At 36.6% G+C, this 27,052-nt stretch overlaps 2 protein-coding genes across 10 annotated transcripts; both read right to left on the bottom strand.

Annotated features, from left to right (window-relative positions):
- Positions 1-2,061: 2,061 nt before the first annotated feature.
- Positions 2,062-12,795, bottom strand: Y-e3 (yellow-e3). 7 transcript variants are annotated; one of them, XM_076828430.1, is made up of 8 exons: positions 12,652-12,757; positions 11,708-11,779; positions 11,374-11,600; positions 9,750-9,954; positions 8,825-9,003; positions 4,954-5,417; positions 2,860-3,103; positions 2,062-2,449 (listed from the first exon to the last, which is right to left on the bottom strand). In XM_076828430.1, exons 4-8 carry the CDS (start codon positions 9,946-9,948, stop codon positions 2,252-2,254), a joined length of 1,284 nt encoding a protein of 427 aa, XP_076684545.1. In that variant the 5' UTR covers positions 9,949-9,954; positions 11,374-11,600; positions 11,708-11,779; positions 12,652-12,757; the 3' UTR covers positions 2,062-2,251. The 7 variants fall into 7 exon arrangements, with proteins under 7 accessions (XP_076684545.1, XP_076684555.1, XP_076684526.1 ...); XM_076828440.1 differs by having other exon boundaries at positions 12,678-12,716; XM_076828411.1 differs by lacking the exon at positions 11,708-11,779 and having other exon boundaries at positions 11,374-11,655; positions 12,652-12,795.
- A 1,446-nt stretch (positions 12,796-14,241) lies between these two features.
- On the bottom strand, positions 14,242-26,822 carry LOC143377317 (dopaminechrome tautomerase). Of its 3 annotated transcripts, XR_013087288.1 has the most exons (7): positions 23,411-23,801; positions 19,968-20,466; positions 18,848-18,950; positions 18,695-18,783; positions 16,811-17,103; positions 15,385-16,368; positions 14,242-15,307 (listed from the first exon to the last, which is right to left on the bottom strand). XR_013087288.1 is itself a non-coding variant. In XM_076828484.1 (6 exons), the coding sequence occupies exons 2-6, from the start codon at positions 20,379-20,381 to the stop codon at positions 16,116-16,118; spliced, it is 1,152 nt and encodes a 383-aa protein (XP_076684599.1). In that variant the 5' UTR covers positions 20,382-20,466; positions 26,512-26,822; the 3' UTR covers positions 14,244-16,115. The 3 variants fall into 3 exon arrangements, 2 of the variants coding, with proteins under 2 accessions (XP_076684599.1, XP_076684585.1); XM_076828484.1 differs by lacking the exon at positions 23,411-23,801 and adding an exon at positions 26,512-26,822 and having other exon boundaries at positions 14,244-16,368; XM_076828470.1 differs by having other exon boundaries at positions 14,244-16,368.
- Between the last annotated feature and the right edge of the window lie 230 nt (positions 26,823-27,052).

Genomic DNA, 27,052 nt, shown 5'->3' with positions numbered 1-27,052 from the left:
GTGGTGTGCGCAATATCCTAACCTATCAGCTGGCTAGTAAACCATGCGGCGTAGTGGAACAGAAACTAACCTAAAAAATAATGAAAAATCTGCCACAGTTTTTGAGAACCACGGTGCAAAAAAGCAATAAGCTGCCGTGCTACACATGTAATTCCAGCGCAAGGGGTTAATATTCACCTGCATCCTTAATTAAAGTTCTTATTTTGTTGCATCTCACTTTACCCCGGATAGGAGTTCACTTTACCCCACTTATATAATTTCTTTCAAGTTGAAATTTAATATACTCTAAGTTTATTTTAAGTACTGCTATTCGTCATTTGTCAACAGTAATGTTTAAATTATATTATAAATCTATCTCCACGCATTTTTATTGAAAGGAAAAAATTTTATTTGACTTCAAACTTTTTCGGGCTCACTTTACCCCGGTCACCCCTAAACAAGCACGTTTTTGCTCAGTTCTTTTCTGATGCCTAATTGGAGTATAAATTGTTCATTTTGTGAACAACACAGTTACGTTCATTGAACCTTGTTTCTTTACTGATGAGCTAAAGTATTAAAATTTTATTTTCTCAATGAAGCTGTTTTGTGACATTCCTTGTTTTCCCCTTTTAAGCCTCGTTCACATTAGTGAAGTTACTTGACTTCAAGTTGGTGTTCAGTAGTGTCAGCTGCCTTCAAGTTACTATCAAGATTACTTGAAGCAAGTAGATATCTAAAATGACGTCAAAGGAGGTGGTCTCCTTCCGTATTCCGTAAAATATAATATTTCTCTAGGATTTTACATACATTTCTAAGAACTTAGAAATCTTTCCATTACTCCACCTATTCTTAGTCATTGTTTTATGATTATAAATGAAAGACTCTCTACTTCGCTTGAAACTTGAAGGGACATTTCAAGTCAAGAGAATAACAGGTTCACATTGGTAAAAGTTACTTAAATTCAAGCGACTTCAAGTCAAGTTACTTGACTAATCTGAACGAGGCTTAAACTCTTCGTTTGCTCTATCTCTATGCTAATGGCGACATTAGGAATTAGCTTAAAGGTCCCATTTTGGACGGGGAACGCGAATGTTCAACAAACGACGCGGCGAAGAATATTCTTTCACGCCATCGGCACACACTGGCAAAGCAGGAATCCACACATTCATAAACATATGAAACAAAATTGCTCATAAATATTAAATACTAATCTTCTAAATCTTAGGAATGTTTTTGCAGCACCGCGAGCAACGATAGACACGAAAACACCTCTCCAATAGCAAACATAACTATCTCACAAGGGAAGATCCCGAACCCGAAAATTCAAAAAATTCTGAAAGTTTCTGAATATGTAGGGGATTTCCTCCTGATTACAACGGAATTTTTGTTTGCTGCCCAAATTCACTCTAAGGGGGTGTAATTGACCCCTGAAAGTCCAGTTATTTTCCGATTTCGTGTTATAATTCGTGAACTGTAAAATATTTTTTTACCAAATGATAGATCTAATCAAAAGAAGTAACTTTTGTCTTGAAACTTTTTTTCTATCTTCCACAGTTCCCGAGCTAATTTCACCCCCTTCGAGTGAATTTGAGCGGCAAACAAAAATTGCGTTGTAATCAGGAGGAAATCCCCGACATATTCACAAAGTTTCAGAATTTTTTGAATTTTCAGGTTCAGGATCTTCCCTTGTCAGAAAAATACGACTCCCATTATTCTTCCTCCATGTCTCCAGTTCCTCAATTTTCCTTCCATAAATCCTTTGTTTTACGATACAACACAGTAGATTTTTTTATATATATATTTATAACTGTCCCAGAAAAGTACGACGTCTATTACTCCAAAGTTCCATTTCTCCAATTCTTCAATTTTCTTTACATAAATACCTTGGTATACGATACAGTATAGTAGTCATTTTTATATTTATATTTATAAATATCCCAGATAAATAGGACCCCATTTTTCCATAGTTCCATTATTTACCCATTTGTCCGATTCCTCAATTTTCCTTTCATAAATCCTTTCATGTACAATACAACACAGTAGCCTTTTTTGTATTCCGTTTATTTAAAATATTAAGTACCCAATTAGGCTCTAGATTCTGGCCGCCAAATTTGAAACCTGAGTAGTCGTAGTTCCTGGATTACGTTCTAGAATGGAACGACCCGAAACTATGGTGAAGGAGGAACGGTCTGTTGCTGAAGAAGGAGTGCCGCCAAAAGGGCGACGACCCCTCGTAATAGTAGTTGGAGAACTGCTCGCGGTGCCACGACTTTCATTTGGAGCGATGAGATACGGCCCCACTGGCGTCTAAGGAAGTGACGTCGCAGCTGGTTCCACGGACCAGCTCGTTCACGAAGCCGGCTTGGATCCAAAAGTTGGTCTCGGTCGCATTCAGGGAACCGGTCATATATTTTTGGAAGGAGGAAGTCAGCACCCACACCTCCTGTTGTCCATTTGGTATCGTTATGATCTATAATAAAGAAGCGGTTTCCTGGTTGATTACAAAAATTTCTGGTGCGTCTGTTCAATATTTATCTACGTATCTACCGAGTCGGTGCAGATGTTTATTCCCTCACTGTTAGGTGATGTTAGGTGTACAAAAATGTATTTTGTCACTGTACCTACTTATACTTTTACCAGCAAAATGGCAAAGGGTCAAAGATAATACTCGGATTAAAAAAACTTGTAATATATTTTCACTTTTAATAAACTCGCAACTCGTTACGAAGGCTTCATCTACCTGTGTAATATTTATTCATCTAGCTAGGGCTTAGAATCTATGGATTAAATAGCTAGAATCTATTTATCTAAGCTCCAATCATTTATCTAGGCTACTTCAATCTGTGTATGGTCTGTTTATCTCTCTGCCATGTACTGTACCTTTAACCCAGAAGGGAACTGCAAGGTTTCCTGGTTAGTAACCAGTATCTCGTTGTTGTGTTTACCAAATTGAGGGTAATGCTTGCTGTTCCAGCAACCAATCGCTAGTTCGGGCAACAAGCCGAAGAAGAGGACTCCATTACGATCCATCGCTTCTGCTGCCGACTGCGAGGATCTTTCCTTCGCGAATGGTACGAACGACCTTGCTGCTGCGTCGGAGTTGTTACCGAACAGACTGTAATTCCTGATGGATGATATTATATAAACTTGATGGAATCACATCTTTGTAAAGCTCCCATCAAAAGAAACCAAATTGTCACCTTTTACAACCCCCATCGAAATTATGAAATCTAAGTCTATTTTCAAAAATGATCCCACCTCGTGTTCAAATCAAAGTGGTACTCAATTGAGAAATCTTCTCACCGAAAATTTTCCAAAAAAGTTTGCCCCCATAAATCACGACACTTAACGAATAACGAAATTTGTATTCAAAGAAACAGCTGTTTCGCAATTCAGCGTCGAAATCAAATACGTAAAATAGAAAAGAATTGAAATTTTGAAAATATTAGACAACTACTATTTTCCTATAATCGAATATCGCAATTTAGTTTTCCCATCACTTTCTATACCCTTAACAAAAACCTGAATTTCCAACGTGGCACGGAACACGTTTTCCCTTTATTCTATTTCCTTCAATCGATCGATTGCATTACAAAAAGCTCTATAGCTAATGCTTGTCAAGTCGCGATCTGGTAAGCTTAGTAATTTAACAAACCCCTAAGATGCATTAACGCTAGAACTACCACCCCAGTCAAAATGACCGGTTTTCAATTTGATAATAAATTTACCATTTTTAAGTATGAAACAAAATGACTTTCATCCTGCAATTGTCATGAAACTTCATATGGTTGTTAAGGAGACAAAAATAAGAGACATGTATTGTTATTAAGGGGTGAAACCACCTCCCAATGTTTCGACCTAGATGTAGAGATACGTGAAAACTCTAAGTTGGAAAGTTTCATGGTTTTTTATGTACTTAAGGTACATTATGTAATTATAAGTAGTATAAGTATGTATATATTTTTTAACGATATAAAAATTTAAAAAATATCAATATAGATTTATTTTCCTTGCATAACATATTTTATAAATAACCACTTTTTTTCACTTTTGTAGTAGAAATAGGTATACATTAATCATCGTTAGTTCTAGTGTTAATACCAACGCCCCCTTAGTGTTCCTGATTTCTCCATATTATTTGTTTCTCGAGAAATCAGAAACATGATCTGATTTCTGATTTCACGAGAAATCGAAAAAAATATTGCAAAAATTATACTTTTGGAAAAATGTTGATAATATTTATCAAAAACACAAGAAAACTTTAACTAAATGATTATTCCTGTCTAAAACTTGTGTAAATGGAAAAATAGATATTAAATATAATTGGTAAATTTATTTATTTAATACAAAATTTGTGCAAAGCGAAACATTACTTTTTTCTTTTAAAATTGTTTTTTAAAAAACACAATGCGTCTAATGTAGCATCAGCAAATCTATTTTTTGTGACAAAATCTGTTACTATTATATTTTGACGTTTTATACATATCTGTATTAGCTGTTAGATGAAAAAATGCGTCTTTTGACTCTTTTTGAAGAAATTCTGGATCATGCAAAAATTTTATAAGGGATACAATAGTCTTACCTCTCTTTTCTATATTTCTTCTTTAATATCCACAAGAAACTAATTAGATACTTAATTCAGTATACGATTTTTCTAAATTTTTAAAAAAGAATTTAAGTGTACCTTCAGCAGTTAATAATATCGAATCTTCTGTACTGTGATTTTCTATTGGAATTCATATAGGTTCTAATGTTATTAATAGGATGTATTATAAATTCTAGATGTATTCATACGTTCGCGATTATCTAGTAATATACAATTTGAACTAACTGAAAATTCATTTCCAAAAATAAATGAGATTTATAATATTTTTCCGAGACTAAAGTTTCTCGAGAAATTACAGTATCTCTCAAGAAATAAGGAATAAGCAATTATAAAATTTCTCGTGAAAAAAAAACAGTACTGCCCCTCACCTGATCACAGAGGTGAGCACCGATCCCTCGACCCTGCTAGCCAAAGAGTGGAAGTAAAGGGTCCTGTCGCCGTTGTGGATAGGGCCCAAAGCTAATCCGAAGATCCCGTCCATCAGATCGAACGTGTCGTCCTTGATATGGAACGTACCATAGGGCGGGTAAGGGTAGAACAGATTATTCTCGATCCTCCAGGACCGCGAGTGACGGTAATCGTAGACGAGCAAGCCGAACCCAGTCACGTCCGCGATATAGGCGAACGTGTCTTTGCCCCCGCGATCGTGGTCCCGTACATCGACAGCCACCGTGATGAACAGAGAATCCTCCTTGATCTGATCTCGAGGAAATCTGTACCGATTGATCAGCTGGTTCGTTTCCATGGAGAACACGTGCAACTGCGGCGGACAAACCACTTTGTCGCCTACCTTTCCCGTGTCCAGTACCCATAGGCGACCGCATTCGTCTATCTGAGGGAAAAGTGTTTACGATACAATTGTGCAGGTGTGATGAGGAATAGTGGAATAGGTTAAAAGGGAGTTGAGAGGAGAGGGTGAGAAAGGAAGGAGAGATCTTTGGTAAACCCTTTAACGTCCAGAGCCTTGAACCGTTGTTTCAAAATTGTGAGTGGTTTTAAAAAAAAATAGATAATTTCCACGTATATATATGAAAATATATATAAAATAGAAGTGCTTAAAAAAAAGTAAGATATATATATATGTTTTGTACCTTGTTTTTTTTAAGTACTTACCTCTGGTCTTGTTTTTTGAATTACTTATTTTTATTTTTATACCTTGTTCTTTTAAATATATTTTTTTAGAAGCACTTACCTCTATATTGCCGTGATTTATTTGAGAAATATAAAGAAAGACAAGAGGGCAGCCTGAAGTAATAATCCATAATAAGTTTTTGAAGATAATCTTTGATTTTCTCAACCGAAATATTGAAGTCTACTTTACCAGCAGGAAAACTACGAATGATTGCTAAGAAAAGTGAAATATAAACAGGGGGTAGAATTTTACGCACTTCTAAAGTGAGTGTTGCACCGGTGCCAACACTGGGAGTTAAAGGGTTAAAGAATTTCTGGAAAATAGTAATGCTTCGATACTAGTTCGCGTGGTAGACCCCGAATCTAGTTCCCACTGTTTTTACAGAATCATTTAGGTATATGAAGAGTGACTTTACCCGATTCCTGTTGCTTAATTGGTATATCTATACATAACTTTCTTCTTTGCCACTTCTATTATCACTTTTTTATTTTTGAATTACATACTCGTGCCGATGATTGTGAAAGTAGTGTGAGTCAAAAATCTAAAAAAAATCGAATTCAACACTTATTTTGTGATGAAAGGTGATGTAACACACAATAAGTGATGAATTCGATTTTTTTAGATTTTTGACTCACACTACTTTCACAATAAAGTGAGAAAAAAACAAAGAAATCAAAAGATAGCTCCTTCCACTTTTCTGGTATTCTGGATGGACATGCGCCTTGGAGACTTCACTATTCCTCGATAGAACTATGCATAACTTTTTTGTGTGTAACTTCCACTGTTTTATTCCTCAATTACTTGTGCCTCCTGTTTCCAGTATAATCTAGTTTTAAACTGATTCTACGGTACTTCTAGGATTTGTTCGACTTCGGTGGGTACGTCTGGGTTAGGTTTCATTTTGAAATGAACCTTAGTGTCCACGTCCGACTATTTAAATAGGAAACATTTAACTGCAATTATCATGGAAATTCTTTTCTTACAAGTACTCAGAACTATCGATATAGTGTACACTTTATATATGACGCAGTGAAGTGTCTTATCGCTCAGTTGTGTTGCCTGCTAGGCGATGCTATATAGGGGTTCGCGAGCAAATTCTTCCATTTACGATGCAGCAAAAAGAACAAATATGGAAATACGCGTGAGTGAGTACACACGAGATAACAACAAGCTTTGTCGACGTCTGTTGAATGCTCTCTTTGACCCACTGAGTCTTTCTCGACTAATTAATCATTTATCATTGTGATACTCAGATCCGAGTCAAGGCCGAATAAAGAAAGGGGGGCTAGGGGCTGCTGCGTCCTAAGCCTTCCTATTGAATGATGTTTTGTTTACTGGTTCCCTTTTGAAATAATTAGAAATCGCAGTAAAAAATTATTTTAAAATATGTTTCTGATGTTTGTCTCTCAATATTATTGATTTGTAAATCATTATTGTTCGTTGTGATTGAATGTTATTTAATTTTATATAGAATGAATTTTAATTTGTGAATATTTAAGTATTTTACTGTATATTTTATTAGAAACATTTTTTACACTCCTTCCGCACTCAACTTTCAACCAATCGGGGCCCTGGTTTGATAGCTTTGGGAAGCGTCAATTTTTTGGGATCACCAAGTTTTGGGAAGTGGCAAATTTTGGAGAGCATCAAATTTTGGGAAGCGGCAAATTTTGAAGAGTGATGGACTTTGGGAAGGGGCAAATTTTTGGGAACGGAAAATTCTGGGAAGCGACAAATTTTGAATGAAAGAAATTGGGAAAGGTTTAAACACGGAGGCTTGAGACAAATTTCAAAAACAATTCACTCTTTTCTCATGTAGCAAATTAGCAATAACTCATATGTGAGTTGTCATATTAAACTAATTTTAAAATTGTCTTGACTTTTTCGAATTAAAATATTTTATGATATTTCTCGATAGGGTGGGAGCCCCTGGATACCCTAGGGGCGCCAAATCCACCCCTGGTAACACTTGTCAAAACGTAATAGACGGAAGCACTACGTTCCTTAGATATGTAAGTATTCACAATAACGATTTCGAGGAATTCCATGAACTCCGGTGCTGTTGAATTTGAAAATTCAAAGTCCAAAGTGTGACAAGTTCCAGGAAGCTATTTAACATCGTTAACGAGTTCTAAGATCATCACTTTTTGCCAGTTCCAACTTTTAATCGCGCCACTGGTGTCAGTACATCAGGAATGTTTAAACGTTTAATTTACGGCGTTAAGTCCCGAACCAGTAGCGCACCCAGAGGGGAAAAGGGGGTGGCAAAGGGCCCTGGTACCCCCCAAAGAAAAAGGAAAAAGGAGATTAAAGAATGTTTTATTAAATAAATAAACTTTTTTACTGTAAATAAATTTTTATAATCACCTAAAGAAATTTTTTAACCCTCCATGGCCACACCTTCTTATAATCACCCTATTCTACCCCAGCGCCATTTCTTACCATTTGTACCATTTTTGTATTTTTAAATCTTAGAACTTTTGCGTGGTAATTTTACACTCTTAATGCTCGCACAATCATGCTCTAATAGTCCTGTTCTAGAAATATAAATTTTCATATGTTGAAATTTGTATTTAAAAATATAATTGTGTATAAAAGCGATTTTTTTTATTAATTCACCAAATCTTTAAATTTTATTGTTAAGGCCTAAAAATTTACAGAAAGATTGGCAAAAACATAGGTATACTAGGGTGCGATACACTCCGTGTGACCACGAAGGGTTCAATTTGAATTAAAAATATTTTTATCCGGTCGAGTCGGCTGCCCTTAAGATTAAATCCTGAGTGTGCCACTGGTCTTCCCTCTTGTCCTACTTAAAACTGGACCAAGGACATGCAAAATTCTTAAGGTCAGGACCAGTCGTCGACTGGGCCCCATGCCCAAATGGACCCCAGGACCCTTTCTTCCAAACAAAATTATTTCACCCAAACACTATATATTTTTTTGTTTCCCATAATTTTCATACCACACGCGCGTAAATTTATTTTTACTTCTGTTATGTATACAGGGTGTCCCAGAACATTTGCCACCTGCACCTTTTCCCTTGAATCCTCCTCTGTTTAAGCTCCAGCGAAAACATTAAAATGATTGTTCGGAGTAAACGATACCTGCATTCTGAAGACGCTGGTGATGGAATCACAGTTCCCTGGAACATTGTAGCTCCAATTCGGATAAGGCGCGATTATGGGATTTCCATCCACTGACACCCGGTCAGTGACATAGCCCAAGGTCACCGGCACCCCGTCCTGAATCCTAGGAATGCTGACAAACACCCTCGAATGTTTGTCTTGGAAAATTAAGAAGAAAACATTCAGCTTTATTCAACTCATCAAACACGGATAAGAAATTTTACAATTATTAAACATCTCAACGTTGCTGATTAAATACAGCCAACTTGCTGCAACTTTAATGCTTCTTCATGATTTTTCTTTCCTATTTCAGTAAAAACACTGTGCAATGTTTTTGAATATAATGACAGATAATTGAAATAAAAATATAAGAATTCAGGTGGCTACAGAAACTATAAACTAATTCTGTACGTTGTTTTATATAATAATCTTGTAATATCGAAGGATTTATTATTATGTTGGTAAAGTCTATAATTCTGGAATACTTTTGATACTATTGTTAAACCCAGCAACACTTAACAGAATGGAATTGCATTCTTCGTTTTCAATTCACATTCGTTAGCATTTTAATTCCCATCACTTGAATATTTTTCAAAGCGAAAATTTTCAATTCTCGCGGCGAACCTACACCGCGTGCGGGATGCCTCTAGTCGCACCACTTAACCATAGTCGTTGAACGCCTGACGGCGTTCAACGCACAGCCTACGGGAGTTGACCGAACACACTTTGTACATCTGCTACCATCATACCCAAAGGGTTAATATTAAAATCATTGCCACCATCATTGTGTTTAAATTACACGTGAACCATATTAGTGATGAAATTAAACCTTGAAACAAGTTGCATCGTGTGTTTGGGAAGTAGAAATTTTCGAAGCTAAATTCGATGAAGCCAAAATTAGTACCTCCGGTGTATACATCAACGTCGATGGGCAACGGTGCACCAGGTATGAAATCCCCGTTTTCAATGGCGAGCTGTCTGGCCTGGTGATTTGGAAAAGCAAATTCCAATGCCTTCCACGAGTAGATGGTCTTTAGCTTCACGTGGGTCAGCGAATTGGAAATCCCCAGAAGCAGCAGGATCGTCCAGCACAGCTGCCTCATCTCTAGCTTTAATGCAAACAAAGTCGTCATCGATTTAGAGACAGCTGCTGGCGCGAATAATCCGTCAATTTTCTGCTCATTTGCTGGGAAATTCAATTTTCCAGTTACTTCTTATGACACTACTCCTGGCAATTATTAAAAATTACAAGCCTCGCATGTTGTTTTCAATCGAACACGTTATTCGTTATAAACGTTGTTTCGTAATTGCTGGAAGAGATAAGTCTTGTCTGCTAATCGACTTGAATTTTAAAAATTCGACTGCCCTCGGCGTGGAAACACACAGAGGGATTTGCATGCTACGCACGGATGCACGGATGCACGTTCGCATTCCTTGGAAAGCACGAGGGTTTTGCCCAGTGCCTCGGAATGTTTACTCGAACATTTTTCGACGCGAACATTTTCAATTCCCGCGGCGAACCTACACCGCGTGCGGAATTCCTGTAGTCGTATCTCTTAACCATAATCGCTGAACGCCTATGGGCGTTCACCGCACAGGCTATAGGGATGAACCGAACGTCCGCAATACCCAAAGCGTTAATATGGACCATCTTTGTGCCTAATTGACGCTGAACTCGTGATATTCTTTTAGGCTCGACAAAATGAACTGGAAAACTGAATAATTATTTAAATTGGCGTGGGAAGTCAGTGGGAATGGTTATGTTTACTTAAGTTCGACAAAATATTAATGAAGGATGTGGCAATGTTTTCACTGGAAATGTTTCGTTCTGAAATTCAACATGGCAGAAAAGTGTTTGAAGACGGACATAAATTATCATTAAGGACAGCTGAATAACTGTTTCAAACATTTACTGACTAATAAACGTCAGCACGTGACATTCAAATATTTGAATATGTTAGTAATATATTAACGCGTCTTTCCTTGAAAAGGAACACTTGAATTGATAGCGAGGGCCGTTATCATCGACGTGCAATAAATTGCAATGCGTCATGACCGTGTCAATACTTGTCTTTTAACACATTCTTCAAAACAGTCCCCTGTTATTTTAATAAATTTAAATTTCAATTCTTCTTTGTCTAAATTGATATTTGTTCTTAGATTTAATCGACAGTTATTACATTTCACACAAGATGTGGAATGAAACTGCAAATTACAAACATTTAAGTTCTAAATTTGTATTATTTATCCAGATGTAATCAATTTCAATTTTCCATTCCTCAGAAACCAATTCATTGTGAAGAAATGAAGTGAAATGAATGTTTTACAAAGAAATCAGTCATTTCTCTATTATACTCGCTTCCGCTTACTTCTTCGTCCTTTCTAATTCAATCAATTCGAAGAATCAATCTAGATCGCTTCTTTACAGGAAGAAATTTAAAATTTCACACTTTTCAATAGAGAAGTGCTGTTTTTTTCGAACGAGTAACGCAAAAAGAATATTAACTGTGGCGATTTTTAAAAGTCACCTGAAACTTGTCGATATCCAGCAAAATGGCAACTTCCGGTTGTAAGGCGCGAAATTCCTGATGCAAAGGGGGCGATTAGGTTTTCTTCCTCGATTGATCGTTAAAAATGGGCACGAGTCCTCGTTGCTCGTTCTCTCGTGAAACTCAGAGCTTCTCGGTGTCACCTGCTCTTTCTTTCCTCGTAACTTTTACCGTTGCGGAAATGGCACGGATATGAGTTTGTGGTCCTGATGGAAATTCTCGATGATTCAGTTTTCACCACTTTTTGGGGGCACGGGCGATCTTTAAAGATGACGGGGAAAGGAAATAGAGGATTGATCGAGATAACATTCACGCGGCAAGAGAAAACTGTTTTATCCTCAAATTCCTATTATGGGGATGAATTTAACAAAAATGTTGCACTGTACTGTAAGTATTCAAAAGGTGTGGGTCAAATTTGTACGACCTATGGGGTCGGAAGGGGAATTTGTTTGAAAAACTTGGTGCTAAAAGTGGAAGTGGAAAAAGCTTCTATTTTGGAAATTTGGTGCGGGAATTCGATAATTCCTATTTACAAAATTTGGTGAAGAAAAACTTAAGGAAGCTTCTATTTAAAAAAACATGAAATTAGAAGCGAGAGTCAAAAAATTGCCGTTTTGCAAAATTGGTAAAAGAAGAGGGAACTGTGGAGGCTTCTACTTTTCGAATTTGGTAATTCCTATTTACAAAATTTGGCGAAGAAAAATTTAAAGAGGCTTTTATTTAAAAAAAAACATGAAATTAGAAGTGAGAGTCAAAAAATTGCCGTTTTGCAAATTTGGTAAAAGAAGGGGGAACTGTGGAGGCTTCTACTTTTCGAATTTGATAATTCCTATTTACAAAACTTGGCGAAGAAAAACTTAAAGAGGCTTCTATTTTAAAAAAAAAACATGAAATTAGAAGTGAGAGTAAAAAAATTGCCGTTTTCCAAATTTGGTAAAAGAAGAGGGAACTGTGGAGGCTTCTACTTTTCGAATTTGGTAATTCCTATTTACAAAATTTGGCGAAGAAAAACTTAAGGAGGCTTCAATTTACAAAACTGAAAATTAGAACTATTCCCACTTCGCGAATTTGTTTCAAAAGCAGAAAATCAAGAAGATTCCCCTTCCCATCTTTGAAACCTCTCGTTTAAAAAACCAAGCACAGGAGAAAAAAAAATATTAATCCCCATGGGAAAACTTTGCTACAGCCAAAGGAAATAAAAAATTCACTCCTCAAATTGGAGTAAGACGAAAAACTCTATTTATCAAATATTCAAACCAAGTTAACACTAAATCGTCACCAACTTCGAAATATCTGACAACAGTCGGTGAAGAATAAAATCCGACGCGATCCACGTCGAACAGCAGACACGACAGGAACGTTGCGTTCGTGGTGGCGCGCGAGCACTGACTGAGGAGTCATTGCTGATCGAAGATCAACGATCCCCAGCCTCAATCAAGCATTCTTCTCCGTAATCCAGTCTGGTCGAGCAAATTCCTGTTAAATATCGTGGTCCCCTTGGTCACGGTCGCGGAACAGGTTCCATGGGTTCGAAAAAAATTCAACAAACCGTGCGTTTAACGCCGATTCACGTTATTATTCAAGCCTGCATAATCCTTTCTTCCTGAAAAGGGATACGGCGCGCGTAAGAATGTCAGTTACGAAATCGCGTAATGGGTTTCTCTTAAGTACTAGATGCTACCATAAATTTTCTGTCTTCACTCGTTCCTTTTTTAATGGGAAATCTTTGATGATGAATATTCGATTGAATATTCAGTGCGTCTTTCCATATGGATATAATAATTATAGAAATAGGTTTTGTCATTTTCACGATTTGTGGTTCGTGGATCTTTGCTTGTGAAGCTGGAATTTTGAGTAATGTTCGTATATTTTACAAGTTCCAAATTGGATTTTTTAAACTAATGTGTTTGGTGAGTGGAGGGTCCATTTGGATAATTTTTGGCAGATTTAATTATCATCCCTGCTTAAGGAAATGAGAATTTTTGCACGTAAAGGGATTTTGTCAGTTATAATATTTCATGTTCCAACTTTGATATACTATAAGTACAATACTGTAATTCCTGGTTTTGTAATTCCTTTGTGATTCGAGAGCCACGGAAAAAAGTTTCTCGTGCGATGGGATTCGAACCCACAATCTCGCGGATCCTCTGCGTACTGATCAGCCGCCTAACCAACTCCGCCAAAGCCGATTCTTCTGTTATGGGGTTCCTGATTCCACATAATTATTCTTTTGTACTGTGAGTAGTGAATTGTTACGAATTTTTAATAGTATTTTTATTAGTTGTGTTTTTCCACGTGGTACCTTGTGGTTGTAAGAAAGATTCTTGAGTGATGTAAGAGTAGAATTTTTAAGGTAACTATAAATCGTGATTTCACATTTTGGTAAGATGACTGTACAGGGTGTCCGTGGGAAGACTGAACAGCTGGATATCTCTTAATGTATTGGAGATAAAAAAATATAAAAATGATCATATAATCATTTTTAGGAGAAAAAGAAACCTGCAGATATGAATATTTTTCCAAATTTTTTTCCAGGTGTGTTTGGTTAATCAAAAGACAACTATTCCGCACCCAGGCCAACTGAAAATTCAAATTTAAATTTTCGCCTATATGGTATCGCTCCGCCCTAACTACTATGTTGTTCAGTGAATAAACTTTTTCAGGACGAGATTGCCTTGCTTCTTGCTTCAGTTAACTAGTGGTTCGACTATATGTATAGTATTATTCGTATTAAGTTATTTTGAATATCACTGAATAATAAGTTGCATAGTGTTACGTTTTACAATTTTTCATCCTGAATTAGTGTTGACACCAGGGTGACAATGCGGTATATCTTTTATCAAAGGTAATTTGTGAATGGTGTTATGAATATTATCATTGTTTTGACACGTACACGAAGTTATTGTTCGCAATCAGTATCAGCAATCACAGTTGGCGCTACTAAGGCCAGACGAATGATTTACGGAATGATTGCATAAGTATCGATTATGCAATTATACTTGTGTACGAGGGATTTATTGGAAACTTGACGAAGTTGCATGCAGTCATCGTTAAGACGATAAATTTCCTGATTACGGACTCATTTCTCGAGGCACCAAGATCCTGTTTACTGGTTTCCAATAGTTTTCCAACGACTTAGACATTTCTTCGTCACAATTGAAAAGTGAATACTTGCTGGCCAAATAAATCTGCGCATTTTGTTGACAATTTTTAAATATCTTTATTGAAACAAAGCTCCCTGACGAAAGTCGATGAGTATTTCGAATTTGCGCAGAATCTAAAAAGTCAGTCAGTGTAAAACAATGATGCTTCAGAGATATTTTTAGAAAAATATCATTTCAACGTTGAGCCGTGAATGGAATCTTATAAGTCACAAGGGAATTTATGTTATTGAATTGCTCGTTTGCCACGATCTCTGTTGTACGCCATCTTCGGTAAAAATAAAGAAACGAGTATAAATAGGCGAAAGGAAAGCAAATTTCGCAATAAATAGAGCAATACTATAAATATGAGTATGTTAGGTACAATTGTACCTACTGTACAATTGTTCAGATCTTGTTGAGCAGTACGTGAACATCGCTAAACAGTGCTACCGCTTTTAATATATTGTTACCTAAAAGCCAAACCATGATTGTATAGATAATAGTAATGGTTGTTAATACTGACGATGATATGTTTATTGTTAGTGGTGCGATTGGATACGTTGCGTGGTTCCTTTTCAGATGATAGTATGATAGTACTATTGCACAACTTGTAGTATTGTGTTCGTCGAAGGTACGTACTATTCTACTTTTTCTTTCGAACTCCTGAAATTTACTGTTCTGCTATTACTACTCTGCTTTTACTCTAAATTCTGTTTATAATCTCAAAATTTACAAATTGACTGTTCTAATTTTACTATTCTACTTCTATTCTCAAATTTCTGAAATTTACTACTCTACTTCTACTCTCAGATTCTTTAAATTTCCTACTCTACTACTACTGTTCTACTTCAGATTTTTCAAATTTACTATTCTACTTCCACTCCCAAATTTTTCAAATTTAATGTTCTATTACTACTGTTCTACTTGTACTCTCAGATTCCTGAAATTTAATATTCTACTACTCTGTTTCTGATCTCATACTTCAAATTTACCATTCTACTACTACTGCTATTCTACTTCCACCCTCAGAATTTTCAAATTTACTATTCTATTGCTACTGTTCTAAATTTACTCTCAGATTCCTGAAATTTACAATTCTGCTGCTACTACTCTATTTCTGATCGCAAATTCTCCAAATTTACTATTCTATCGCTACGATTTTACTTCTACTCCAAAATTTCAGAAATTTAATATTCTACTTCTATTCTCTGATTCTTGAAATTTACTATTTTACTATTACTATTCTACTTCTACTCCCAAATTCTTCAAATTTACTATTCTACTTCTACTCTCAGAGTTCTGAAATTTACTATTCTATTACTACTATTCTAATTTTACTCTCAGATTCTTCAAATTTGGCATTTCACCTCCACGGTTAAATTCTACAAATTTACTATCATCCAACCAAATTTTGTCACACATTTTCATCATGCGCACTACTATACAATCTTCCCAGATAGTCCCACAGCAACCTTAAGAACGTAGAGCTAAGAACCAATGCATCACTATCAATACCAACCGCCACTATGATGATTTATACAGTCATGATTCACAAACAAGGTGACCACCACAACGTAACTAAAAGCCTAGCGTATTATTATAATAATAGAGTGGGAAATGCCGTTGGCTGTAGGAATTAAGAGCTCCGTTCTTCAGTGGATGTTGCTCGGGCATCAGCCTCATGATTCGAATGTTGATCTCCCGCGAGTTCACTTGTCGATTGAAGAATTTCTGGAACCTGGTCGTCAGGATCCAAAAGTTACCATTGTCTTGATCTGTCCATCGTATCTCAGCGACGAATTGTAGCTTCTCTGGGCTGTAAGCCAAGATCCTGAAACAGGATTATGTGTTACTTCTTTGACTATCATTTAGAACATAAACACAAAAAGAATTAGTAATTTTTTAATGTGGGGGGTGTGATTTGGAAACTGTCCGTGACAAAGTGTGCTGTATTTTAAGTGGTCTTATTCGAAACAGTGTACAGGTGTATAGGTCTGGGTTAGGTCTGGGTTAGTTCTGGTGTACAGGTGTATAGGTGTACCGAGCACTATATAGCGAGGTTTCCAGTGCGCATATTCTGTGGAAACGGGGGTGACCTGATTCGATGTTTGGCAGGTGATCTAGTATCGAAGCATTATAGCGTGTGAATAGAAATTAATCGAAATAAGATTTCTATCATTTAAGGAAGGCCCCCTTTACACCACACTGCTAAATCTCCAACCATATTACAACTAAAAAGATAGATTAATTCATACAGGAATTATCGAGTTTACCTCTGCTGGTTGCTTTGAGGCTGCCAAGCAGCGATCGCCGTTTCCGTCAGCGGCGAGAAGAGGATCGTGTCGTCACGAGGGTCAACGACTAACGCCAGACCTTGACTAGACTTTCTACCCACCAAGGTCACAGGTAGCTGCTCCCCAAATGCTGGAGGGCCAGCCTGAAGCGCTGTAGTAGGCACGCTGAAGACACGGTCCGTTGCTAGTGGCTGATAATAAACCAAACCGAGTCTGGCAGAGAATGCCAACCCCACGACACCGTCCAGCAATTCAAACGTATCGCTGCCAATCTGGAAAGTGTGTTGAAAGCTGATTTGCAATGATAAGTCACACTCGTGCTGCAGATTATGTTCCATGTACTGAGGCAGACATTGATGTGTTGTAGAATTTAACAGAAAGAAGTAGTTAGATCAGATTAATTAGTAATTAATTTTTTTATATTTTTCCTCCATTCAAGTTAACTTTCGCACTTGCATGCTTTGGAATTTTGTTACGAGTTCTTTGGAACTTTCTTTTCTTCCGAGATTTCTTGGAATATTTGTAAAGAACTCGTGGAGATTTTGTAAAAGTTGTTTTAATTATAATTCTGTTAAGGTTCACTTAGAATTTTCTTAAAATTTTCTTAAAATTATTTTAGAATTTTCTTAAAATTTTCTTACAATTATTCTAGAATTTTCTTAAAATTTTCTTACAATTATTTTAGAATTTTCTTGGAATTTCCTTAAAATTTCCTTGGAATTTTCTTGGAATTTCCTTAAAATTTCCTTGAAATTTCCTTGAATTTCTCTTAAATATTCATAACTAGAAAAATCCTCAAATACCCACAAAGTTTCTCCACAATTTCTTTCATTGCAAACACAAAACTTCTCCGTGCACCTACTTCGACTTCCAGCACGCGCAGCGGTCGCCTTACTGTGTTTCTCGCAAGTTTCCGGACAATAAAACACGACGTGCAAAATAGTTACCGCCAAGCACCAGTCATGGAGTTCACCTCGGCTGCGTGAATAGTAATCGCGAAACGCGTAGCCGCAGAATTCGCGTTATTTACCAAGAAATTACGCGTACGTATTATTACAAGGATTTGCAGTCAATCTTCCCGCTTTTTTGCATACCCCATAATTTACTCTGCTCGTTAGGCACGCCTCTTCGGCGTTCATTATCTATAAATCTCAACGCCGCCAAGTTACTTACCGCTCAACGATCAAATTGAATCATAAAATTCCACTGTACATGTGTCGATCAAAGAATTTAAATGATCGCGATCGTGTCACGCCTTCACTTAATGTTAACTAAATCTTACTCTATAATTTCACTTATATGCAGCTCAGAATAAATTTGTATATTAGAATCTGATTTCGTTATAAGGAAAAATCATTATCTGCAAGAAGTAATACTAATGATGAGTGATATAATATGTAGTTCAAACTTAGGTGTTTATATTTCTGCCGTGTTAATTCAAAAGGGAAAATGTTGTTCTGAGATAAATGACTTTTAATATTTTCTGTTACGTCATCGATATTTTATATAAATCGGATTAGGTAAATTATTAAATCTGGTGAAAAATGTATCTAAATATTTGTGACAAATCAGAAAAAAAACACTGAAAAATTAACTATAGTTACACCTCTTACTACTAATATTTGCAGTTATTTGTTTATTTATTTATTTATTATTTCATTTAACAACCAGGCATCTATTTCACATACGACCAAAATATAAACTGCTATATCTTTAGTTTCAACGCAGATATGACTTTCTTATTTAATATACATATAAATAAACTATTTTTCTGGTACCTGGCAGCAATAACTTAATTTAAGCCAAAGTTGCAGATACGCCCTTTGCATTAACTCGGCAGATTTATAAGTGTGTGTTAATTACCCTGTAAGTAGAGAAATCCGGATGAGGATACATCGAAGCGTGCACCACCCGCCAGCTTCTGTCCCTGGCGCCGTCGAAAACCAATAAACCTTGAAGAATATTTCGAAATGACACGTAAGAAGAATATATTATTGGAAATTGGAAATTACTAACCGGGCCCAGCGGTATCAGAGATATAAACGAACACGTCGTCGCAGGTGGTCGCTGAAACGTCGTCGATCAACAAGTTGGTCAGCAAAGTGTTGGGCCTCAGCACCTTGAAAAGTGAAAATAATCTTGCTACCTTTTCACACAAAACACGTCTGTGACACCTGAACGATGTTTTACTTGAGTTCACTTGACAGTTGCATGGGTGATTTAAAAAGGGTAGGAGAATATAAGAAATCTGTGAATATATTAATAACAAGGTCCACATATTTTATATTTTGATATTTATAATATTTTATATTTTATAATATTTTATAATATTTTGTAATATTTTATAATATTTTATAATATTTAAGTTAATATTTTATAATATTTAAGTTAATATTTTATAATATTTAAGTTAATATTTTATAATATTTAAGTTAATATTTATAATATTTAAGTTAATATTTATAATATTTAAGTTTAAATATAATTGAATTTCAGTTAAAGATTTAAAATTTAATTATACGATATATTGATTCTAATCTGTATATTTTGATATTTTTAATATTAATAAGGGAACAAATTTAGCAATACCACTCATTACTAAAGAGGACATCTCACAAAGATCGGTTTTCACACAAACACTTTTTCTACTAAGTATTAACACGCAACTGTTATTGCATTTCACTATTAGGTGTCCAACTTTAACTACGTACTACATACTGTAAACGGTAGAGCGCGATGGCTATTTCGGTATAAACATATGAATTAGTAAAAGAGGAACCATCGGCGTCAAGGGCGTGGTAGCTCAGTGGTAAGAGCAGTCGCTCGGAAACTGAAAGACCCGGGTTCGAATCCCGGCGCGGTAGCCAAGATCGGCCGACCTTTTTTTCTTCTATAATACAAACAAGTCACCTAAAGCCTTGTTCACATTAGTAAAATTGCTTGACTTTCCAAGTCTCTTGAATTCAAGTAAGTTGAAACTACTTTACCAATGTGAAACCTCTCATTTACTTGACTTGAAATATCCTTTCCAGTTTCTTTCAAGTTTCAAGTAAGAAGTAGAGATTCTTTCATATTTACTTGCCTTGAAATGCAACTTGACTAACGTGAACGAGGCTTAACCACCACCACCACCCACCTCTCGAGGGAACGTGAACTGGCGGACTAGTTGATTGGTCTGCAGATCGAACACCAGGATTTTCGGCGGGCAGGTTGGCATGAAGTCATCGATCGAAGTCATGACTCCACTGTCTACGACCCACAGCCTGTTACACCTGTCGATCTTGGATCTGTAGACGGAAATCAGTTTCGAGCAATTCAGATCGCCTTTGCCAGCGCCGTGCCAGTCCCAGGACGGATAGGCCTGTAGCTGGGGACTGCTTTCCAGCGGGAGATTCCTCGGTATGTAGTTCAAGGTCGAGGGCACACCAGCCCGCAACCTTGGAACGCTAATGAAGATCCTATCCCAGGCGATGTCGATCCCAGTGGGTACTATATTCTCAGGACGATACTGATTCAGGAGTTCTCGATCGTACGGCAGGGCGAAGTCCATCAGCGGCCACTGCGCCACCGTCTCCAGCTGTTCTGCTTCGGTATAGACGCAGGACAATCCTGCTAGGAGGAGGAAATGTGGGATCCTGTAATTGAGAATGTTAATAATCATAGTCTTATGTTTGTTACAGTATGCAAAGTGTAGAGGACTTCATATGCGATAAATAGTGTTGGGAGGGGATGTACAGAGTGTTCAAAAAGTAATGGTCACTGCTTTCAGGGGTGAATGTACAGTTACACCTCTGGATCGGTGGACATTTGTAAAAAAATTTGCAAAAGTGTTTATCACGTTGGAAATTAATTTTAAATTTCTTTTTACATCCGCATATTCTGTTCTAGGAGTATGTACTTGGGAGAGTGCTCGAGGACCATTTAAGGAGTTTGCGAAGGGATATCTTTGAGGGTAAATGTATTCAGGTTTGAGTTAAATTTGAGTTAAGTCTTTTATGTTTCTAAAAAAGGGAAATGTCTGGAAATGGTTTTAATATTGGGTAGCTGCCCCTCGTATAGGAATGTTTGGGACATTTGTGGAGTTTGATGGGGTCATAGATCCTTACTCTAGTGTTAAGGATAAATACAATTACTGTTGCTAGGTCTGTGTTGGATTTTGGTTAAATTTTGAGTTAGATTCCCATCATGATAAAACAAATCAGATGTGTGTTTCATGACACACTATAAGGCCCAGGAGACAGTTAATGTAAAACACCCACTTTGTCCACTTTGGATCATCCAGAGCTTCCAAATACCTACTGACATTTAAAAGTGCTGCTATATTACTTTTCTAGACTCTTGGTTTGTCAAGACACCGAACTGCACTAGAAATAAAGAGTCTGAACTGCGTGTAAAAGAATGAGTCTAATATAGGTAATAAATAGTGCGTGTAATGACTGTAATGTGATCCGCGAAGGATCGATAAATCTGCAATTTCTGGAATTTCAATGGATTGATGAATCGATCATCTTTTCTTTTGTTCCTCCGCGAACAATCACTTCTCTTGTAGCTTGTAACTGTCGCCCACAGTGCTCGCTTGACAATAGTATTTGTTCAACTTTTACTAACAAGAGTCCCGCGTCGTTCAATAGCTACGACTGGGTGGGCAATTTCAATCTTGCGTGGTAAGATTACATGAATAGAGAATCTAGTTACTTTTGCGCAAAGTAAATGAACGCGAAGATATGTTTAGAAAAACTTTCACTTCGAAGGCGTGAACTTGATCTTGTACGCATCGGATGTTTCCGCCTTGCAGCTGCATAAATTACCAACAAGACGCTGATGCAATTACGAGCTCGTGCCTGGGGCAGAGTTATGATTTTCTCGTTTTTTCGCTTTGATGCGTGTGCAATGGGGATGCATGAACGAACGCTTCTAGTGTAATAATAACGATTAATGACGAAGTACATAACTCAGTACTTCTACCATATTTCTTTATTTGCACGAGTAGAAAAGTAACTCATCGTGCCTAGTGTGGAAGAATTTTCAAATGACGAGTTAACTCGTCTTAGCCAATACAGAAGAATTTTCAAATGACGAGTTAACTCGTCTTAGCCAATACAGAAGAATTTCCAAATGACGAGTTAACTCGTCTTAGCCAATACAGAAGCATTTTCAAATGACGAGTTAACTCGTCTTAGCCAATGCAGAAGAATTTTCAAATGACGAGTTAACTCGTCTTAGCCAATACAGAAGCATTTTCAAACGACGAGTTAACTCGTCTTAAACAATGTAGAGGAATGTTCAGATGACGAGTTAACTCGCCTTGATCATTCCAAAGAAATTTTCACGCGACGAGTTAACTCGTCTTGACCAATCCAGAAGAATTTTCAAACGACCAGTAAACTCGTCTTGACCAATACAGAGGAATTTTCTATGCCAGTGCCGAGGAATTTTCAAATGACGAGTTAACTCGTCCTCACTAATGCAAAGGAATTTTCATATGAGGAGATAACTCGTCTTCCGTAGTTACCACGTTAATACCCACCGATATCACTGACTTGTCCCATAATTGAAGGACTCGTTAAACGAAATGGTAAATGGTAAAAGTTAATTACAGAATAGGAATATGTTATTGCAGAATTCTATTTACTGCAACGTGTCAAAAATGGTATACCCAATCAGCTCCCTAATCAATATTAATGCGACCCTATGAATATTATAAAATTGTAGCTGGTAATAAATTATTTCTTCTATATCCAATCACGTCGTATATTTATAAAGGCGTGGCTGGTGTAATGGCGTTTGATTTTTTTCGTAAATATCTATATTGCTCACGAGTCTCTTTAATTGCAAGGACTATTAATTTTACCATATATTCTTATGTTAGTGAATAATGAATCGAAATAATATACATTTTGTAATCCGTGGTTTATAACAATTCATCTTCCTCGTAATGGAATCGATCGACGCAGATATTGGAAAATGCTGAAATTTCTCGATCTAGCGGAGCATAAATCGCAGTTCGAATTTACGCAATCGGAAATTATCGATTGCAGAATTTCAACAAAGTCACGGTCTCAATTTCCCGCTCTGACAACTTTTTCCGACGCGCAAGTGCAACGGGCCCCAAGTGTCGTTAATCCGTGCGTTACGCCACTCCAATAATTTGCATATTTGTGGTTCAGATGCTTTCCTTTGCTTTCGGTCTTAAATTGATATAACTCACCGATTTCCTAGATTTATTATCTTCAACTGTAATACTCTACTACACGATATCCACCTCTTTTGACAAACACCTCTCATTATTCCTTACTACCAAAAATACATTACTTAAAATATTAAATATTGATATACAGACATTCCTCATAAAATATCTCCTCAGGTACCTAAATCCCCATTTACCCTTATTCATTAAAAGTGAGAATTCAAAAGCAGTAATCAACAAAATTTTAAATAATAATATTAAATATTAATACACAGGCATTCCTCAAACTCCCCTCAATCCTAAAGAAATCCAAGCCACCGAGACCAAAGTTCCCCAAAATGGCACCCACGACAAGTTCTCGAAACAATATATAAAAAATAAAAGGAACTAACCTCATGCTGTCCAAGAAGTCTTCGATTCGGTGCGTGAAAAACAGTTTCCCCGACGAAAAAAAAGAAAATGTCACAAATATGATTTTTTGCACAAAAGTCGATAGAAAAATGCGTGAACAAATCGAGGGAAATCCTTCGAGGCAGTCGCTGAAGAATCCAACACGCTCGCACAGGCAGCTCGAACTAGCACCAAGTCCGTTCAACGAGCGTGTACCAAGTCCCGCTGGCTGAACACAGACTGATCTAATTTCCAAGCATCGACTCGGATCCTGGGTGTCTGAGAGACAGGGAGCTTACAGCAAAATGGACACATTGTGTAACCCCACGTTTGACTCACCTGTGTGCGCACCACCGACACACCAGGCCGATAAATGGTCTTTCATGACATTCAGGTGCACACCTCCAAAGGTGGGTGTGTTCCCTCCAAAGGTTACCAAGAGGATCTTGAAATCGAACGATGTCTGGAAAGGTACCTAGACTTACTGAAATCTTAAAATCGAATTAATCGAATAGGTAGAGATTTTGTGATTAGTTTGAGTACCATGAAGACTGAAAATAGTTCAATCGAAAGGTAATACTCTGATCCTATAATTTCGACTTTGATACGTAAAAATTTAGAGTTAAAAAACTTTGATTTGAGGATTTTTTAAATTCAATGAATCCACACGTTGCACTCAATTATTATGCCCTCGGTTCGTTATCAATCTCAATAAGTGCATCTTGCACTTGCTGCAACCACTCTTGTATTTATAATAATAGGGAATTCAAAATAACTTCCACGTAGTTGAGCACTTAATATCCGTACCAGCAAATAGAGCCTATTTTTTAATTAATATTCTTTAAAACAATCTTCTTGGGATACTACACACTTCTATGCCCACGATATAATTATTAATTTCAGGGGACCTTCTCATCAATTCGCTCAAAAAATAGGTGGATCGATTTTTTTAAACAACAAAGCTTTTTTTAAAAGATACATTTTTAAAAAACAAACTTCTTATTTTGGAAATTTTTTTTTAAAGAAACTTCTTTTATTTCATATCCCTGAATAACGCATAAATAAAGACCACAGAGTTGTTTTACCACTATTAAAAAAAAAAAGAATGTCCCCTTCACAGATTTCGTGTAGTGAAGTGGAGGGGACCAAAGCGCCACTCGTTACTCTCTATTTCGTTTGCGCATGCGCGTTGGGGACGTCACTTTTGCTCACTATACCTACAAAACGTAATCGTCCTTCCTCAAACAAGTGAAACTAAAGAATTCCCTTGTTCGTTACATATTTTAAGATCATCTTGATACCGGGTTCACTGAATCGTGGTGGAGCTACGTGTTCAATTACGAAACATTAATGCTGCTCGCGATACGATTTCAAGGAGGACGTTGGTTATTAAGACGTTAGGCCACTGGATTAATAACATTCTGACACGTCTGATGAAAACGGTTTGGAACGATGGAGGTAAACGCTCCGAAATTCAGGACTTCGAAGTGGTAGCGCGCTCGATAGGAATCGCCGACCTGGAGAAAGTGATTTGTGGACATAGCTGGAAACAAAGGCAAGCATTCGGGGTTCGTGGCTATTGGCCACGTGAAACGTCCACCTGGAACGCAATTCCTAGACTCTTGTGCTGAACAACATGAGGATTTTAATTATAACTACTTCCAACTAAGAAAGCATTATTTTTTACCTAATCTTCGTCGATCATTAAAATGGTACCCATCACGTCTTGAATACGTTGATTTCTTATTGAATAGTCAAATTTGCTTTCTAATCAAGGCTATCCATGGACATATGAATAATTGAAGAGTCCCTGTAGAAAACATTGTAAGTGCCAAAAATCAAATACTATACTATAGAATTGCCATTGACACGTAGAACATTTTACGATAATTTTTTTTTTTTAATTTTGGCTCCTACAGTGTTTTTTACAAGGACTCTTTAATTCCCTTACTTCACTTGTCAATTTTACTGCTTCTACTCGACTTGTCAGATAGTTTAGGTCCGAAGTAGAATTTAAAAAATTGCAACCGGAACAATGGGGTAGTAGAGAAAGCTGAAAATATAAATAACATGGGCACGAAAAACTCTACCATTTTCTTGTAAACAAAACGAAGCAGGTTGATAATATGTGGTGTTATCTAATTGTAGTGTTTCTATTATATAAAATTAATATGCTAACTTGTAAATTATATACGCTTTCATATAAAAATATACTGCAACCTGCGATACGTAACTTTCAGGTTTAGGTTTTCCTAGCCCGCCACTTTCCTGGTTGCCATTTTTGCAATTAACACATAGTTCATTTCATAACATGTATTTCTTCTGAACTACACGGATGTTTTTAGATATTTGGCGTTTATAGTGGCAGAACACTTAATTCGGTAAATGCCGATTCAAGCGTCGAAGTTTGAGGAGCTGTTTCACCCCTTAAAATTGAGATTGAGCAAAAAAAAAAATACGCGGCTCCTGGATTTTGTGCTTAACAACATATTCAAAGGAGTAAAAACTCTGCGCAAGACACCTCGGTAGTATCCATTGTGGCTATAGATTAATGCAGAATGCTATGCAACACTGGAGATTACTATAGGATACTACAGATTACTATAAATTACTGTAGAATACTATAGATTACTATACAATTCTGAACATTATTATAAATTATTGTAGAATACTATAGATTACTATACAATACTATAAATTACTGTAGAATACTATAGATTACTATACAATACTATAAATTACTGTAGAATACTATAGATTACTATACAATACTATAAATTACTGTAGAATGCTATATAATACAATAAATTACTATGGATTATTTATTATTAACGTTATCATAGATTACCACAGAATGCTATAGAACACTATGGATTTATATAGAAAACTATAGGTTAGTATATAACACTACAGATTACTATAGACTGTTGTAGATTCCTTAAAGGAAGAAGCCTATAGAATAGTGCATAACACTGTAACACACTATAAAATACTACAAACCACTATCCTCCACTATAGTTATACACAACTGTAGGAACATACAGAATAATTACACACACCTACAGTGGCTACAAAAAAATTAGCACAATTGCCATTTTCTTACCATGAAAGATCGCTCCCCAACTCCAACGTGTTAACTAACCCACTGATAACAGCTTCTACCCCGTTCGAATCTGACGATGAGGGTAAGCATCAACAGTCTCAACACATATAATTCGTTTTTCACTGCAGTAATTTTGTTCCCTCAGTAAACATTGTCTGCGTAGGCAGTTACTTCGAATTGCACAAAAAATAGTTCGATAACGTTAAAATATAACTGTGATTTAAAACGCAAACACGAAACTGGTTTGTTCGAAGGTTACTGTTCAACTACACAGGCTGACAGTAAAAGTGCAAGCAAAGGATTCGGTTGAAAGCTCGAACGGAACTCTGATCACTGGAAGCTTGAGAAGTAACACTGTCCACACGAGAGTTGAAATGCAGATGACTCCAAGATGAATTGAATTGAATTTAATTGAATTCGATTTGAAAAGGACGATGGCCATTTCTTCTTTCGGTTTCATATTATAATTATCCTGGCTAGTCAAAGCAAAAAAATCTTTTGAACACATTACTGAATAGATCACACCGATCTGTACCAAGGA

The sequence above is a fragment of the Andrena cerasifolii genome, chromosome 1, assembly GCF_050908995.1.
Source record: "Andrena cerasifolii isolate SP2316 chromosome 1, iyAndCera1_principal, whole genome shotgun sequence".
Lineage (NCBI taxonomy): Eukaryota > Metazoa > Arthropoda > Insecta > Hymenoptera > Andrenidae > Andrena > Andrena cerasifolii.
This window is presented reverse-complemented; position numbering and strand designations above follow the sequence as displayed.